General features: G+C 35.9%; 2 protein-coding genes across 3 annotated transcripts in view; one reads left to right on the forward strand and one right to left on the reverse strand.

The window, feature by feature from the left end:
* The first annotated feature begins 890 nt into the window (after positions 1 to 890).
* On the forward strand, positions 891 to 3,149 carry LOC128680712 (serine protease inhibitor 77Ba-like). Its single transcript, XM_053764041.2, has one exon. The coding sequence runs from the start codon at positions 1,025 to 1,027 to the stop codon at positions 2,276 to 2,278; it is 1,254 nt and encodes a 417-aa protein (XP_053620016.1). The 5' UTR covers positions 891 to 1,024; the 3' UTR covers positions 2,279 to 3,149.
* Positions 3,150 to 5,827: 2,678 nt separating this feature from the next.
* The window catches only part of LOC128680917 (photoreceptor-specific nuclear receptor), a 32,580-nt gene continuing 21,653 nt past the window's right edge, over positions 5,828 to 16,754 (reverse strand). For both annotated transcript variants that reach the window (XM_053764406.1, XM_053764405.1), the window contains exons 6-13: positions 13,277 to 13,391; positions 10,775 to 10,917; positions 10,188 to 10,278; positions 9,367 to 9,475; positions 8,830 to 8,944; positions 7,989 to 8,108; positions 7,813 to 7,868; positions 5,828 to 7,224 (exon numbers count right to left, since the gene is read on the reverse strand). In XM_053764406.1, coding sequence (XP_053620381.1) covers positions 7,042 to 7,224; positions 7,813 to 7,868; positions 7,989 to 8,108; positions 8,830 to 8,944; positions 9,367 to 9,475; positions 10,188 to 10,278; positions 10,775 to 10,917; positions 13,277 to 13,391 — 932 coding nt within the window. In that variant the 3' untranslated portion in view covers positions 5,828 to 7,041. The remainder of the gene's footprint in view (positions 7,225 to 7,812; positions 7,869 to 7,988; positions 8,109 to 8,829; positions 8,945 to 9,366; positions 9,476 to 10,187; positions 10,279 to 10,774; positions 10,918 to 13,276; positions 13,392 to 16,754) is intronic.

Below are 16,754 nucleotides of genomic sequence, written 5' to 3' on the forward strand. Positions count from 1 at the left end.
TTAATAGAATTTTAATTGAATGCAGTTGTTAGTATGTAAGACATCTATACATATAATAAAACTGTGAATGGGATATAATTTATGGTTGATAGAAGTATTCTCTTACTAAATCCATATCCCATGATATGGATTTAATAAGTACTTCGTACGACACTAATTCCATGATATGGGACTCATAAAAGTATTCCACATTGGACAGTGAAGTCAACCTATAGTCTGTCAAGAAAGTGACGAAAATGAGGGTGATGACTCCTGTTGACTGACTGGCAACACTGGGTGTTTACCAATCTTGACCAATAAATTTGGTATTGCAATAGCAGAAAACTGTAATTCGTTAAAAATCAGTTTTCTGCACTATCACTATCACTGACTGTTCACCACACCAGTGATGGAAAGGAATAGGTACTAATATAATGCGCTGTGTTGTCTGTATTTCACGTAAATTTTAAAAATTGTGTTGTGGTCTGGTGATTTTTTATTATGGAGAGACTGGAGCGTATAAACTACTTTTCGCCACGATCAACCGCTAGCCAGTTATAAAATATATTTATTTCAATTAATTCATATTGTTCTGCAGAAAACAAATAATATGGCATTGTATTTCGATTCTTATTCCACTTTAAGTTCCCATTTATTTTCCTAACAGTCAATGTCATTTGTCTTTGTCAACTATCAAGCAACAAACAAACAAAGCGAGACGAATGAGCGAATGCCATCCATCGTATCGTAATTTTACAAAAATACAAGACAAGACAAGTTATTATTTACAATACAAACTTGACTGGTCGGTTGAGGCAAGCTAAACAACTGCGTAAACTGATAAAACCGGTCATTTTTCCTCCTATAGTGGCAGTACTTGTTGTTCGCAGCCCGTCAGGTCGGTCGCTCGAGTCGCTTCAATTTAAATTCATTACAATGAAAATGTGTTTTAAGTAAATAGACGTTGTTTTATGCATTAACTACAAGGTGTAATATTATTAAACCAGTGCCTAATTTGTGTACAGTGCAACAAAGACTTGTAAAAATGCGGGCTACAGTGATAAATGTATTATTTTTTACACTGTCCATGTGTTATGGACAAGGTAATCCGCCATTGCCGAATCCTCTTCCACCTTCTAACCTTCACATTGGTTTGACTGAGCGTATTGGCAATTTTTCTGTGGAATTACTATATCATGCGACGAAACAACAACAAACGCAACAAAACTTGATACTATCACCCATTACTGTATGGACCGTACTGGCAGTGATTTCTGAAGGAGCTACAGAAGGTACGTTGAGACAGATCAATCATGCTATCAGAATAAAAACCAAGAGTAGGGAAGCAGTACGCCAAGATTTCCGCGAAATTGCTAGGTGGCTTCGCGTTAACACCAAAACTGTGCAACTTGCGAAAATCAATGCCATCTTTGTCCATTCTGATACTCTACCCAGAACTGACTTTAGCGCATTAGCGAAAAATTTCTATGATACTGATGTTGTGACTTTAAATTTTAATGACTCTGTTAATGCGGCCAATTCTATAAACCATGCAATTGCCAATGTTACTCATGGTAGAATACCAAAGATAGTAGACAGCAGTTACTTCCAAAATAGTCAAATGATACTCACCAGTGCTCTGTATTTCAAGGGACAGTGGACATTCCCTTTCAACGCAACATCTACTTCAAAAATGTCATTTTACAGTAGTCTTGGCCAGAAAATAGGTGAAGTCAACATGATGTATAACCGTCACAATTATCCATTTGCCAATATCCAACAATTGCAAGCAAGAGTTATAGAGATTCCTTATGGTAAAGAGAACCGTTTGTCTATGCTTATAATGCTGCCACATCCTGATGTGTCCTTGGATACTATGTTCTACAATTTCCAAAAAATAACACTTGATAAAGTATTTGAGGAGTTAAAAATCTCTAAAGAGGAATTCGGAGATGATGAAGTGGACTGCTTAATACCTAGATTCAAAATTGAATCTAACATAGATCTTACTGAAATTATGAGGAATAAGTTTAATATGCAAGATTTGTTTGATGAGAGCCGTGCACGATTGCCTCGTATGGCGGCATGGCCCGTTTATGTCTCTAAAATGATTCACAAAGCCGAGATTGAAGTCTCTGAAGAAGGTACTACAGCTTCCGGAGTCACAGTTGTTGAATTTAGTAACCGTATTGGTGTAATAAGATTTGAAGCGAACAGACCCTTTTCATATGTGATCATAGAAAAGATCACAAATTCTATTGTCTTTGGTGGGGTTTACCAAGAACCCTCTTTATATTGATTATAGACAGATTGTGAAGCAAAGATCAGAAAACTAAGAGATAAAATATATACTCAAAGCTATATGGACAACTAGAGATGCCAAAGGCAAGGCTTTACAAATTAATAAAATAATGGCATCCATAGTTGCCAGTTGCACTCAAATTTAATGGCAAATGAAGATCTTATTATTTCTTTTTTTATATAATTATGTTTAAGTGTTTCTTAAATAACTAAAACTTTAGAATTAGTTTAACACTTGTAAGAAGGATAATGTCATTCTTTGGATATACAAACTATACACAAACAGTATTTTAAGCAGGATACTCAATATCACTTAATTTGTATTACAATAATATTTCTGCCTGGCAAATTTACATTAATTCCTGACTCATGTATTCAATAACATACATTTCAATTATGTCATCAGTGAATATTAAAAATAGAAGTACATATGGAGCAATCAGAGCTAGTCATCATAATACATAAGTTGAAAGTAAATATTATTTAATTCACTAAATTTCAATCATCAGTTTGCTGTTTTGTTTTTTTTTATAAATTAAATATATTTTTTTTGTTTATTTATGATGAATTGTAAATGATTTCACAGGATGCTTTAACAAATGTCAAACACATTCCAAATAACTGTATCAATAAATTCTATTTCTATAATATACACAATTAGATCCTTCCATCTCTTTAACCTTTTTACAGCAGTAAATTTTATTTAAAGATTCATAGGGAAAACATTTTGTTAATAGACCTACAAAAAATATGTGATTGGTGCTCTCTTTCTATAGATAAGTAAAAGTAAGTGAAAGATAGATGTGCAATTTAATGATGTGATATATGCATACTATTTTATGTATTACTAATATAAAAATGTTTACGATTGTTTGTATTTTATTTCATATAGTACTATACTGAAGGAGAATTTACTTTTTAAAGAATGTTTAATTATGATAATAACTTGATAAGAAATGTTATTTGTCAAGGGAGAACCAATAAGTTTCGTACACAAATTACATAGTAGGTAATGACTACTAAATAAATGTATTCAGATTGTTTGTGAAGTCCAGTTTCTTCTATTGAAGATGATATTATTATCATTAACAAACATGGCACAAGAAATGAAGTTTAGACTGAACTTCAAATAATATTTACTTCTACATGTTTTCTCGGCTTATGAATCATATAGACAAGAGATGTATCAGAAATTCAATAATGCTTGATTTTGTTCAAATCTCGGTCTTTCATGTAAATCGTTTTATATTTATTTTAATGCAATCCCTGTTATGACTTGTGCAATCAATACAATACATATAATAAAATTGAAGAAAGGCTAAATTTGTACATTGGATATTTTTTTAAATTCTTCATGGAATATACTTAGTTAATATACTGATATAGATGACGAAAATATAGTTTAGGAAATTTTTGTCTGTCTGTCTGTCTGAACGCGCATCACTCGAAATCTACTGAACCGATTTGATTGAAATGTGGTATGTAGGTACCTTATGTACCGGGTTAACATCTTAGATACATTTCATCCCGGTAAATGGTCAGGTTTCTATAGGACAATTGAAAAACTTATTATGAATCAAAAATTCCTCGGAATCCCGGGTTAACATGTTATAGACATTTCATCCCGGAAAAAGAGGAGGGTCCTGTAGGAAAATTAAAATAACAATCCACGGAGCCGATTTCTTTAAAATTTTGTACTAAGGTGTAAACGTCATATAAACATTTTTTTATCGATGAAAGTCTGTTAAAGATATAATTAGAATGTACTAAATTTCAATTTAATTTTGATATATTTTAGTTTTGAACATAAAGATAATAGATGGCGCCATCAAGTCTTTTAAAACACGCTATGGTTTCGCTCAGACAAAATGAGAGATACCTATATATATATTGTACTTCCGAAATCTCTATCACACTATGGTTCCTCTCTCACAAATCCATAATAATATTATAAAGAGGTAAGCGTTTGTGAGTTTGTATGTTTAGGGGGGGGGTATCACCATTAGAAAGCTACATTATCCAAGATTGCTATAGGAATTTTTGTTTCGAAATAAATTAGTATTCAGCCAGATCAATCAACATTTATAAATCCGAAAAAAAAACCGGGACGTAAGATCATGGAAAATGGGACGGCACGCTTTGCAGAAAATGGGAAGGAAACACGTAGGAAACGGGACAGGACACATTGCGAAAAACATGATGGCACAATGTGTAGGAAACGGTACGATCTACATTACATTGCAGGAAGCGGGATTGGATAAGTTTGCGGGACGAGACACGCAGCGAGAAACAAGAAATTGAACTAAAGATGAGAAAAAATGCTAATTTGAATCATATTATGTTTATCAGTCTTACAGAGTGCGCGATAAAAAAAATACTGAGATTTTGCTATGAAATTCACGCGGGCAAAAGCTAGTTTTGATAACAAATTTACGTGTGGTGACGACCTGACTAGTAAACGAGATAAAATAAACAGGAAAAAACCAAATTCGCCACGAAATGTCACATTGCCAGGGGAATTCCAGGAATAGTAAACAATTTGGACTTTGACCTTATGACAAATAGAATAAAGTTGAAACTTGTTTGAACAACTTATTCATTGGTAAAACCGTGCTACGGGAAAATGCAAAAAGTTGCTTTAGTATGAACTTGATAAAGTTGAATTTCCGCTGTGTTTTTTTATGATTCATACAAATGCATTCCGTTTGCTAAGTGTTTAACGCGACCTCGCCTGTTTGTGATCTCATCTAGAGTTAATAATGTAGGTACGTTTTGTTTAAAAAGGAATACCTATAAATAAATACCTTCAACATATACTACGCTACATTTCATGTCTGCGGTTGAATTATGTAGGTAAATAATAAAGTCACAAAATTTTATTTTATTATAGACTATCAGACATCGTGAAATTCAAAACAGATAGTTACGAAGGTACTTACCCAAATCTTTTTTAAAATTTTTCTTTAATAGAAGAAATATCTTCTTTAGACAGAACATCTATATAATTAGTTTGGATAATCTTTAATTAGTTTTCCTATTTTTCAAGCTCTCCATTAACATTGCATGTGATGAGTACAATGTGTCTAAGTACATAAATAATCATACCTACGCGCCAGTTACTGTGGTTCCTAAATTTGTGGCCAAAAGGGTCTCCTCTAACCCATAGCTAGCTTTCTGCCACTCAATGCTCTTTAGCGATGGATGGCTCCAAATAACAACCTTAATTTACCTTTTTTTGTTTCACTATAATATGTGGTCGTCCAAATAAAAAGGAAAGGCGGCTAGCACTTAGGTCTATATTGCCATTGTTTTATTTTGGAATAAGTGCTAGCCGCCATAAGCTCCCTTTTGATTTGGACGACCACATTATTAAGTATAAATCATGGATTTAGTAATTACTTCGTTGTACGGAATAAATACCTACTAATTCCATGGTATAAATATTTAGCTTTTTGTGTCAACGATAGTTGACAGTGAGAAATGTAATAATTGATTACCCATTTCTATTACTGTGGAGAGATAAAGGGGGTAAATAAAAAATATATAATAACAAGTACATACATCACATTTATTCAGCTATTTTTTGGTTACACCTTGGCAGTACTTCCGCATCTTTACACAATTCTAATGCAATACAACATTTTCTACAAGCAAAAAGATTTCATTTAGCTATATACATTTTTATTTACATTTATAAATAGGGCAGACTCTTCTATAGAAACACTAAATTATAATAATTCCTAATTTTTGGCCACTTCGACTTTTAAGTTCTTAAGTTTATTATCTCTATACTATTTAATTTAGTAGGGAAAGGACGACATATTTATTACAAGTAGGTACTTAACTATTAAATAACATGCGTAAATAGATGCTTCCTTAGCTACAGAGTGTCACAGCTTAGGATCCTCTTTTCTACCACCTCTCGGGTTAGCCCCTTCTGCCAGGATCTCAAGATTCGTACGATGCGATAAAAGTTTGATATGAGCGGCGGCATAGTCACTGTGACTCTGTGAGGATGAATTTCACGAGCGTTTTGAATGCCTGCGTGGGCTGTGATTAGTGTTTATTAAATTGTACCACACATAGTAATCAATTTAATTATCCTATTTTATAAATAAGTAAAGTACTGGTACAATGTTAATTTTATAAATGTTTAATAAAAAAAAAGTGCGACACTAATGAAACACTACACGCCGCCGTGTACCAAATGTAGGTAATTGTACTGCTTGCTAATTATAGGTACTTACCTATAGGTAGTAGGTATCCTAAGTCGTAATTATTATAAAGTTGTGATATCAGTTATGCTATCTGATTTCCATTTTAAAGACATATTCTATATTGATGTTCATATAATGAGAAATAGGTACATAGGTAAGTAAAGACATTTTATTAGGTAATACGGTTTATATGTATGTGAATATGTCATTTTACATATTTTATTTACAGTACCTAGGTACATACAGTGTTAGGCCAAGATATTTACAAAAGCAGACGTTCTTAAAATTTTCTTTACAGAAACCTAGTAGGTACCTACCAATAAATAAGAGATTATAGAACTTTTTTTTGCCAAATATAATGACCAAGATTGGTTTACGAATACCATTGCTGCCAGCCAAAAGGAGACACCTAATGTGATGTTGTTGCAAGAATCGTAAAGGTCAGACCAAGGGACACATAATCAGCAGTCACAGCAGCTTTTGGACACTTTAAGTTGAATGTCGAATATAGATTTTACAAGTTTACAATAAAACACAGATAATCTTAATTTTTATACATGTCAGCTAAGACCTTCTCCATCGGCGTCTGCCCTATGGTCTTTGCGAAGAACTCCTTCTCCAAGCTCTGCGGCGTGACGAGCCGCAGCAGCGGCAGCAGCAGCAGCAGCCGGCCGAAGCGCGCGGGCGCGGCGGCGTGCGCGGCGCGCGCGTGCGACATCAGCATCACCTGCTTGTTACGGTCATTCATGTACTCATATTAAAAATCTATGCTAATATTATAAAAAGGTAAGCGTTTGTGAGATTGTATTTTTGAGGCGGGTAATCGCCGAAACTACCGAACCGATAACAAATACTTTTTCACCATTAGAAAGCTACATTATCCAAGATTGCTATAGGCTATATTTTATCTCAAAATTCCCACGAGAACGAAGCCCTGGGCAACATCTAGTAAGTATATTGTATACTAGCGGCCCGTCCCGGCTTCGCTCAGATAAAACCATAATAAATTATGAATACTTAAGTACATCTAAACCTTCCTCGGAAGTCACACTATTTAAAAACCCGCATCAAAATTCGTTGTGTAGTTTTAAAGATCTATTCTAAGCATACATAGGAACAGACAGCGGGAAGCGACTTTTGTTTTATACTATGTTGTGATATACATATTTACATACCTAAGTCCCGTTAATATAAATATAGTTATGTGTTCAACGAAAAGTTTAAAAAACACTTGGTCATAAGTAGGTAGGTAACATGTCATGATATAAAAACACAAATAAAAACCGAAAAAAGAAAATACTATCTATCTCCTGACCTGCGCTTGGTCCTGTAGATTCTCGATCTGCAGTGGGTCTTTGAGGCCGCGTGTTTCTGGAAATGTGACATGTCTGTTAACTTTTGTACAACTTGATACAAATGTACTTATTTTCTGAAAGGAATAAAATGCGAATCTCTGGTTTATAGTTTTCTCTAGGGTCGAATAGTTCTCACCCGACTTGAAGAGCACTATCGCCTTCATGCAGGCGAACTCCGCCGGGTCCACCAGCACGGCGCGGTAGCGGCCCAGCACCGCGCGCAGCCGGCTCAGCGCCGCGGAACTCGCGCCACTCTCTGCACGTACGTAAGGGTAAATTATACGACGGCTGTAACTGCCCGCTACATAAATAATAATTATATTAACAAAGTAATTATTAGCATTTGAAAATGGAACTCTTTGGCTGTAGAATGCTGTTTGTTTCATCCGACTGTCAATCGTTTTCATTGTGTGGCGCGATTTAAAAAATTGCGTGTTATTCAAAAGCTGTTTATACCTAATACCTACACAGGTGATGAATCCTGGATTTATGCTTATGACCAGTTTGGGTATTAACTAACAAGAGCCAACCCCAACAAAGAAGAATAAATTACGTGGGTCATCGATTTTCAACCCAAGAAGAAGCCGTTGTGGCTTTAAAAAATAGTGTTTCAGACATACCGCCTTCCGATTGGAAAAATAAATGCTATGAAAACTAGTTTCACCGAATGCAAAAGTGTATCGATCGGCGAATATTTTGAATAGAAATAAAACCATACTTACTACCTATTTAATTAGGCATCAATGATGTTTTTGAAATGAAAACTTATTTAGCGACGTTGTGCACTTTTTGTGATGGGTAAAAACTTCGAAAATTCGTAAGACGTCAAAAATGCACAACGTTAATATTAACAAGTTTTTACTTCTGCCGGCACTGAACCCTTTTTTTATTTTTTGCCAGATATAGACAAACAATATTTTTATCTTTCATATGTAATAATTGTGAGTGTGTTACTGCAAATAAAAGCAATACGTTACCTTGGTCGGCCTGGTCGCTGCCGAACAGCGCGGCGCAGGCGGCGTCGAGCGGCAAGCACCACTGGATCGCGTTCAGCAGGAACAGCTCAGACCACGCCTCTTCTAGTAGGATCACCTGCAATTCATAGTCAGTATGTAGTCAGGTATGTAGTCATTACTTAATCAATAGTTGGTCAAGCAGTTGTGTCAGGTAGTCGCTAGTTAATTACTAGGTAGTCACTATACATCGCTAGCCATATGACGTGAAAAAATGCCTGTGAAGGTTATTAATTTCTGAATAAATTATTTTGATTTTAGTGATTACCTGACTTGATTACCTGATTGACTGAATACAGTGATTACCTAATAATTGATGACTACATAATGATTAGGATAACTTTAACCTACTGACTAACCTACGGCTAACTGGACAATCACGTCGGGCAGATGTATTTAGCAAGTCAGTTTATTTGTCAGATTAATGGGAAAGACATTTTATGGGAGTGTAGTTTATTGTCGGAGTACAATATGACATTATATGTACTTAAATACTCTTACCTGGTCTCTGAAGGCAAGACTCGCGAAGGAAGGTAAATTTTTAGCCCATTTGACTGCCATGAACAGGAGGCGAGCTGCTGTCTCGGCTGCGCTCTCAACACCAAGAGGCCTGGAATTCGAAAACAGTTTTGACAAATTTTGAAAAACTTGGTTTGGTTCTCAGAACGTTTCGACCGCTGCGGCCGCGCTGTCATTAGGTACGATCCGTCAATTTTCTTGAGGAATCATTTTCAAAATCAATCGTTCATAAAATTTACATCAACACTGTACAGATTAATTATTATAAAGTCAGATAGTAAAATTAATCCCTTTGTTAAAATTTGCGACGACAGCGCGACCGCAGCGATCGAAATGCTCTGAGAGCCACCAAAAGGTAACTAACGTAAAAATATAGTCAAAAATTAAAATGCAAATAACTTTACCCACAAGATTTTTCTTTTTGCAAAAGTAACATAATAATTTGTTACAAAGTTACCTAAGTACTTAGAGTACCTTACCTAGTTACTATAATTAAGTACTTCCATGGTTTTATAACTAAATACTTAAATCTGCGCAATTGCCGCGCTATATATGAATAGGAAAAATAATAACTTCTAAAATATAAGTGAACTAAAATATTCAAACAGTGTTTCCTCACGATGTATTCCTTCACCGGAAAAAGTGATGGTCTATGAAAACTATTATTCAGTCGAATTGGTACTTACCTATGCAAACTCATGTACGAATAAGATTCGAACTTGGAACTTTTTTATCACAGGCGTCTTAACCACTAGACCACCACCGCTCGTGAGAATAACTAGAATTACCTACTCAAGATCTACCTGTAAGGAACACATGACTGTGGGTAGCTGTTGACAGACGGCGGGGAGTATGATGTGGAATCTTCTTCATTGGTCACATCGATGCTATCATCTGTAAAGTGATATTTAATCATCATTTGTAATGCCGGCAATACACTATCTGCGAACGAGGACAGCTGCAATAATAGGTTCATTCACGTCGATTCACGAGTGCGTAGTTTCTATGTGAGCTTATTTTACACAAGAGAAAACCGACAGAGATTGAATCTATGTCGAAATCGCCAAAGGTTGTAAAGTGAAACTGTTTGCCATTGTATAGCCGGCACAAGATAATTTTTAGACAACTAAGATTATTTACTGAAGCAACTCCATTCGTTGTATTGTTGGAAATACCCTTTCTCGCATCGTACCACAGTTTAGACATTACTTTCAGTAACCGTGCGTGCGTTACTAAGTATTACCAAAAACGCGTGCAAGATTGCATTGTAAAAAGTGATGGAGCGATATTTTGATATTGCAATAGGTACTTATGGTATGCAATGACGTGCTACATGTTGTGTTTCGTGATAGCTCCCCAGTTGTGGTGTTGTGTGAGGTTTTTTCCTTACCATCGCTATCAGTATGTGGATTGACGTCTTCGTGTGAGGAGTCCGGCTGCGGTTGTTGCGGTTGAGGGGGTAGGGGAGTGTAGTGGGGCGACAGCAGCGGGTAGCGGCCAGGAGACAGTGCCATGGCGAGTGACACTGGAGGGCTGGAAGAGAATATTTAAACATTATAACACACATTTTACATAATAATCAATAGGTGGGCCTATATTATCGGCCAGTCAAACCAAATATTTGTATATAAGTAGCATTTTTTAACTTCTCAAAACAATTAGAATAGGAACTAAAACTGTATTTTATGTCCTGTATTTATACTGCTGGGCAAAGGCTTCTCCTTCTGTTTTCTAAATGAAAAAACCGAAAAATAAATTACAAAGTAAGAAATATTTTTTTCTTATTAAAAATTGTAAGTACGTAGGTACTAAGGCTTTTTTACATCTTCCGAATTTATCATCCTAATTTCCTTCAATACTACGTATAAAACAATTACTACTTACTTACTTACCTACTTACTTTAAATAGAAGAAAAAAATCGAAATAGGTACAAAATATTCTCCAAAGCACCAAAACCACACAAAACCCGAAATCATAAAATGCTAACGTTACTTTTATTTACCAAACCCAAAATTCTTCTCAAACACATGTTTTATTCATCATCATCTTTCAATTCATACTTTCTTGTTTAGGTATCGTAAAAGGCGATCGAGGGGGAGAATATTCAATCTATGATAGTGCTTACCCTTGTACCCTGCATCATTTGGGTATGACCCGAATGCATTATTTATACTTTTGCTATAAATTATGAACCTGTTTTCCGAGATGTTGTTTTATTTGGATGATATGATTGGATTGGGGAAATGTTGATGGTGGTACATATTTATAGATATGGAAGAAATGATTATAATGTTCGTCAAACAAATCGACATCGTCAACAGCCATTTAAACATACCCACTGCTGGGGCACAGGCCTTGTTTATGGACAGATAAGGAGTATGGGCCATGACCCTCCACGCGGGTCCATTGCGGATTGACGGGTTTCAACGACGGGTGCAAATATACAACTAGAACCAAACAACGGCTTAATGTGTACCGACGTTATGAGGCACGAAGGAGTTCAAGAATACACTTATTTTCACCCATCAAATGACCGACCATTGTGAGAGTTATTTAACTGCGACTATCACGCTAACAACTGCACTATTGGGCAAATCAAAACAAAATGTTGAAACAATAAACGCAAAGTCCAAAAGGAAATAAGAAAATGTTTCCACGCAGTCGAACATGCTCAGACGCGACACAAGCTTGTAGTTTCCACAAGAAAAGTCAAAGAGAAGTGATTTGATGTACGCGACTACGAGCGAATGCATCTTGTTTTTTAATGGACGTAGAGAGAGAATAATTTATTTTTATAATATGATCAAGCGTTTATTCCGATATTTTTTAGTTTTACCATTTTCCTTTTGCCATCTTACAACAGAAAGTAAGTATTATGCGTACTTAGATATCTAACTTAGGTTTAGTATTAAGGTAAATATCACAAAAAGTGCCAGCTTGACTACTAAATAAGAATGAATCCAGAACCCATTTAATTGGAAGAATGAGATAAAATATTTCCGCTCCTCCTACCATTCAAATTCAATTTTTTTTATTCAATTCAACGACTGCCGACTTCCAAAGCGTAGGTGAACAAAATTCACCGCAGCCTTTTGCTCCAAAGACGTCAATTGACAAATTTAGGTCTGTAATCGAAATTCCGTTCGAAGGAACAAGAATCACTCGTAATAAGTAGACCACCTTTCAAGCGAAACTAAAGGATATACCCTAAATGGTCTTTGGATATGCCTAAACATACGCTACAATGTTTGACTAACCTCTATTTGTATTGGAACCTCTATTTGTAAGCCATAATAATTATCTTGCTAGAAGAAAGGATGTCAAAGCAGTTGGAAAATTCCAGTCTTGATTGGCTAAATCCGAACAACTGTAAAAGGGTATCCAGTGCCGCTCGGACACGCAGTCAGCCGTGGCGACCCAACCTTTGATGATATACTTTGAAGCTTGATCCACACGGACCAATGCCTTGACGTCACTACTATTTATAACCTAGTCTCGTCTGGCCCTTTAGGTTGATTCGTTCTAAAGTCGATGTGAAATTGGTCCTAAATTAGACCAATTTTTATTTCCCGACACGCCCATCCGAAAACAATTTAGGTAAGATTATCCTTACATATTAAATATAAAACGATGCCCTCTGCCGCGACTGTCTGTCTGTTCGCTATAAACTCAAACACTACTGCACGGATATTCAGGCGGTTTTCACGAATAGATAATGTGATTCATGAGAAAGGTTTAGGTGTACTTATAACAGTAACAATTATAATAAAATAAAATATAAGTAACAATGACAAGTTTAAGCTCACTTTTGAATTAGAAATCAATTTTTAATGCCTTTTCTAGTTGGTATAGTGCAATTCGAGGAAGAAGAAGACGGCTATTGATATTTACCCAAAGACCCCGACGGCTACAGCTGCTTCCCTCAAAGCTCGCTCCTGGTCCATGTCCCTCAGCGCTTCAGGTCTGATGGTGGCTGTGTTGCGAGGTTGCCGCTCGTTCTGTACGGCTGGTAAAATAAATACTTAAATATGGACAAATCACACAGATTGAGTTTAGTCCCAAGGTAAGATCGAGAGTTATCAGATACTATATTCTATAACCTACATACATTCCTATATAGATAAATATCCAAACCCGGGCCAATCGGAAAAAGATCATTTTCTATTATGATCCGACAGGGGATAGAACCCGGGACCTCCAGTGTAGCGATCCGACATGATGATTATTAGGCCAAGAAGGTCGTCCAAAAAATAGGCATGTATATAAAATAAGTAGTAAATAGACAATATTTGTTAAGGTTTTTTTTAAACCTACAAACGATTATCTAAAGCTCCTGCCAAATTTGTCCGTCGTACTCCATTGCGTGAACGTAGCCGCTCCGCTATTTTTCATTGGTTTTACTTAGTAGTTAATACGTAGGTCGGACGCGATGGTGGTATAATGGTTAAGACGCCCGCCTGTGGATCGAAAGGTCCCAGTTTCGAATCCTACTCGTGCCACATGAATTTGTATACAAATCTGACTGATATATAGTAGTTTTCATACTTTTCATCGATCACCACTTGGTTGCGGTGAAGGAAAACATCGTGAGGAAACCTGCACACTGGTTGATTATTATTAACTTGTGTATGAAATGGATAAGGCAATGGCAAACCACTCCATTAATAATGCCAAGAAAGTTGTTGTGTGTGTTTCATTTCACGTAATGACCACGACCCTCAGCCATGAGGAATACGACTGTGAAGAAGAAGTACGTACGTCGAAACTCCATATAATACTTATACCTACGTTATTCGTGGATAGACGTCAATGCAACGGAGGACGACGGAACACAACAAAGCAATGGGGTAGTGCCCTAAGTCAGTCAAGTGAGGCACGTTAGATGATCAGCAACTTGGATTCTAAAAGAATTATAATCGATCCGCATGATATAATCTAGAATCGAAAACTGGAATACTTCATGGGACAAGTTCGCCATTGTTGTTTACCTTCTTGTCACCTATGTACTTTACATGTGTTATTTGTACAATAAAGATATTACAAACAAAAAAAACTTGACAACAGAATTGTGTGGGTACCTTGTTACCTTTAATCTGCATATATTCAGTCTCAGTACACGTAAGTTTCGGAATTAATGTAACATTTTTAATATATGACTACTAGCTACGCCCCGGAGCCTCGCTACAGCGGGAATTTCGGTATAAGAAGTACCCTATGTGTTATTATTCCAGATTATTTTCTACCCGTGTACCAAATTTCATAACAATCGGCCCAGAAGATAATGCATGAAGAGGTAACAAACAAGCAAACGCATTTTCGCATTTATAATGTTGTTGGGATGGGATTGGGATATATGTATGTATTGTTGTTCATTGTAAGTGAAAAATACATACATAAAAATAAAGAAATTCTCTAAATCAAGAACTCTTTAAAGAATGGCTTAGCCAATTCCTGTTGCAGACGAGGTAATTTGGATCCATGATTGATTGTGACACTGTGAGCACTTTATATCCCTGGGGACAAGCTTGTAGAGTTACGGATAAACTAGTCTAGAGTTTGAACCGTATGTAACGCAGCTACGCTTTGTTTGGAATCTCTTCGATGTATTTCGCCTGCGCTGGCACATTTGAATCTACTGTCATAAATTTTAAAATTCAAAAGCCGCTCGAACACTTTGACGCGTAAACATTACGATCAAGCTAGCGAGGCTAGAGGGTGGCCGTGATAAATTTATAAACATAAAAAAATAATAATAATAAGAACAGACCCAATAAGGGTAAGTGCTCCATTTATTGTGAATATATAATATAACGTATCACCTAATCTCTATTTTAGATTTTTAATATATATTTAATTGTTCTAGGTCTTACCTTAAGTTTTATAATAAACTTATACTTTACTACCTACTCCCTAGTACCTATTTACTATCCAACCCACGATAAACCCCGACACGTAGACAGAGAAAGCTACCCCGTCATGTCTTCCATTTCACTTGTACAAGGAAGAGATGTGTGTATTAGAAATACACGAGAAGAAATGAGACGGCGCGGCTGACAGCCGGGACGGTGTATTGAAATCAACTTATCTTGTGGCACGACTAGGATTCGAACCTGCGACCTTTCGGTTTACAGGAAAACCGCTTCAACAAGTATAGGAGTATGCATGGATAAATAATGTTGAATGATGTTTTTTACGAGATTGGTGTAATCTAATGTAAAAGAAACACTGTTGTTACCAAGAAACCTTTGGAAAATAAAGAAATCTGAGTTGTATTTCAGAGCTTGAATCCCGGCTGCACGTCACGTCCCGCATAATATACCGATAGACTACATTCGACCCCTAAAGCCGGCAGAGCGCCCTCCACTGACGGGGCAGAGGATATTGTAACTGACACTTTTAATGAAGAATCTAGTGTATATGAAATCTGTATTTTTTTGTCGCATAATGGGCAAGCGAAGTGTCTGATTTCACACAATCAGCCCAGCCGTTTTGCTGGAAAACGTAGGTAACAAATTACTTATTTTACATTTATAATATTAGTGGGTAACAATGGATATTTATTGAAAAGGCATCACTTAGATACTTTTTACACAAATGTCTATCGAGAACAAAAATCTGTCTTACCGCAGATAAAGATCCAGGTCATCCTGCCATCTCTTAAGGTCTGCCTATAATTTTACTAATATGCCTACGCCTTTCAGGGAACCATAGAGTACCTAACTTTTCTTTTTTATTTATATAAGGTTGATATATTGATATAAAAATAAATAAAAACTCAATAGGTATATTTTACAATACTTGCTTACCTACCAATAATACATTTGTAGACGTAACAAGATGAAATGAACACTGAGGATGACAAATACAATTTTAAAATAGTACATCTTCCCTATTTATTTTAAAAGTTCTGCCAAGCTGAAATAATACCTAGTAAATATTTTTGTCACTTGCCAATTCCCACCCCTCGTGAGCCAGCCCCCCCTTAGGTGATGGGGTAGGCTTCTATTTGATTTTATTGCTTTCGGAGTTGAACGAGCACCTTTTACTGCTTAACTTTATACGGTAGGTATGTCTATACGTACATACATATACAATTGTTTCAACTTTGTAGACGAATAGACAGTGATCTGTTTTCTAAGAGGGGTAGAAAATTTTGTATGTTGAGTTTTATCGGTTTTATTACTTTTCGTCAAGAATTTACGTTGTTACTCATTGATAAAGATTTTTATCTTAAAGTTATTTTTATTTCTAAAAAAATTAAGTTGTTTTTGCCTGATACGATTACAGATTACGACGATTGATCACGGTTGCCTTCTTTCGGGTAAGAAAGCAGAAAATCCTAATATACTGAATTTCAAAAATGTATCAT

Source organism: Plodia interpunctella, chromosome 25 (genome assembly GCF_027563975.2).
Source record: "Plodia interpunctella isolate USDA-ARS_2022_Savannah chromosome 25, ilPloInte3.2, whole genome shotgun sequence".
In the NCBI taxonomy this organism is placed as follows: Eukaryota; Metazoa; Arthropoda; class Insecta; order Lepidoptera; family Pyralidae; genus Plodia; species Plodia interpunctella.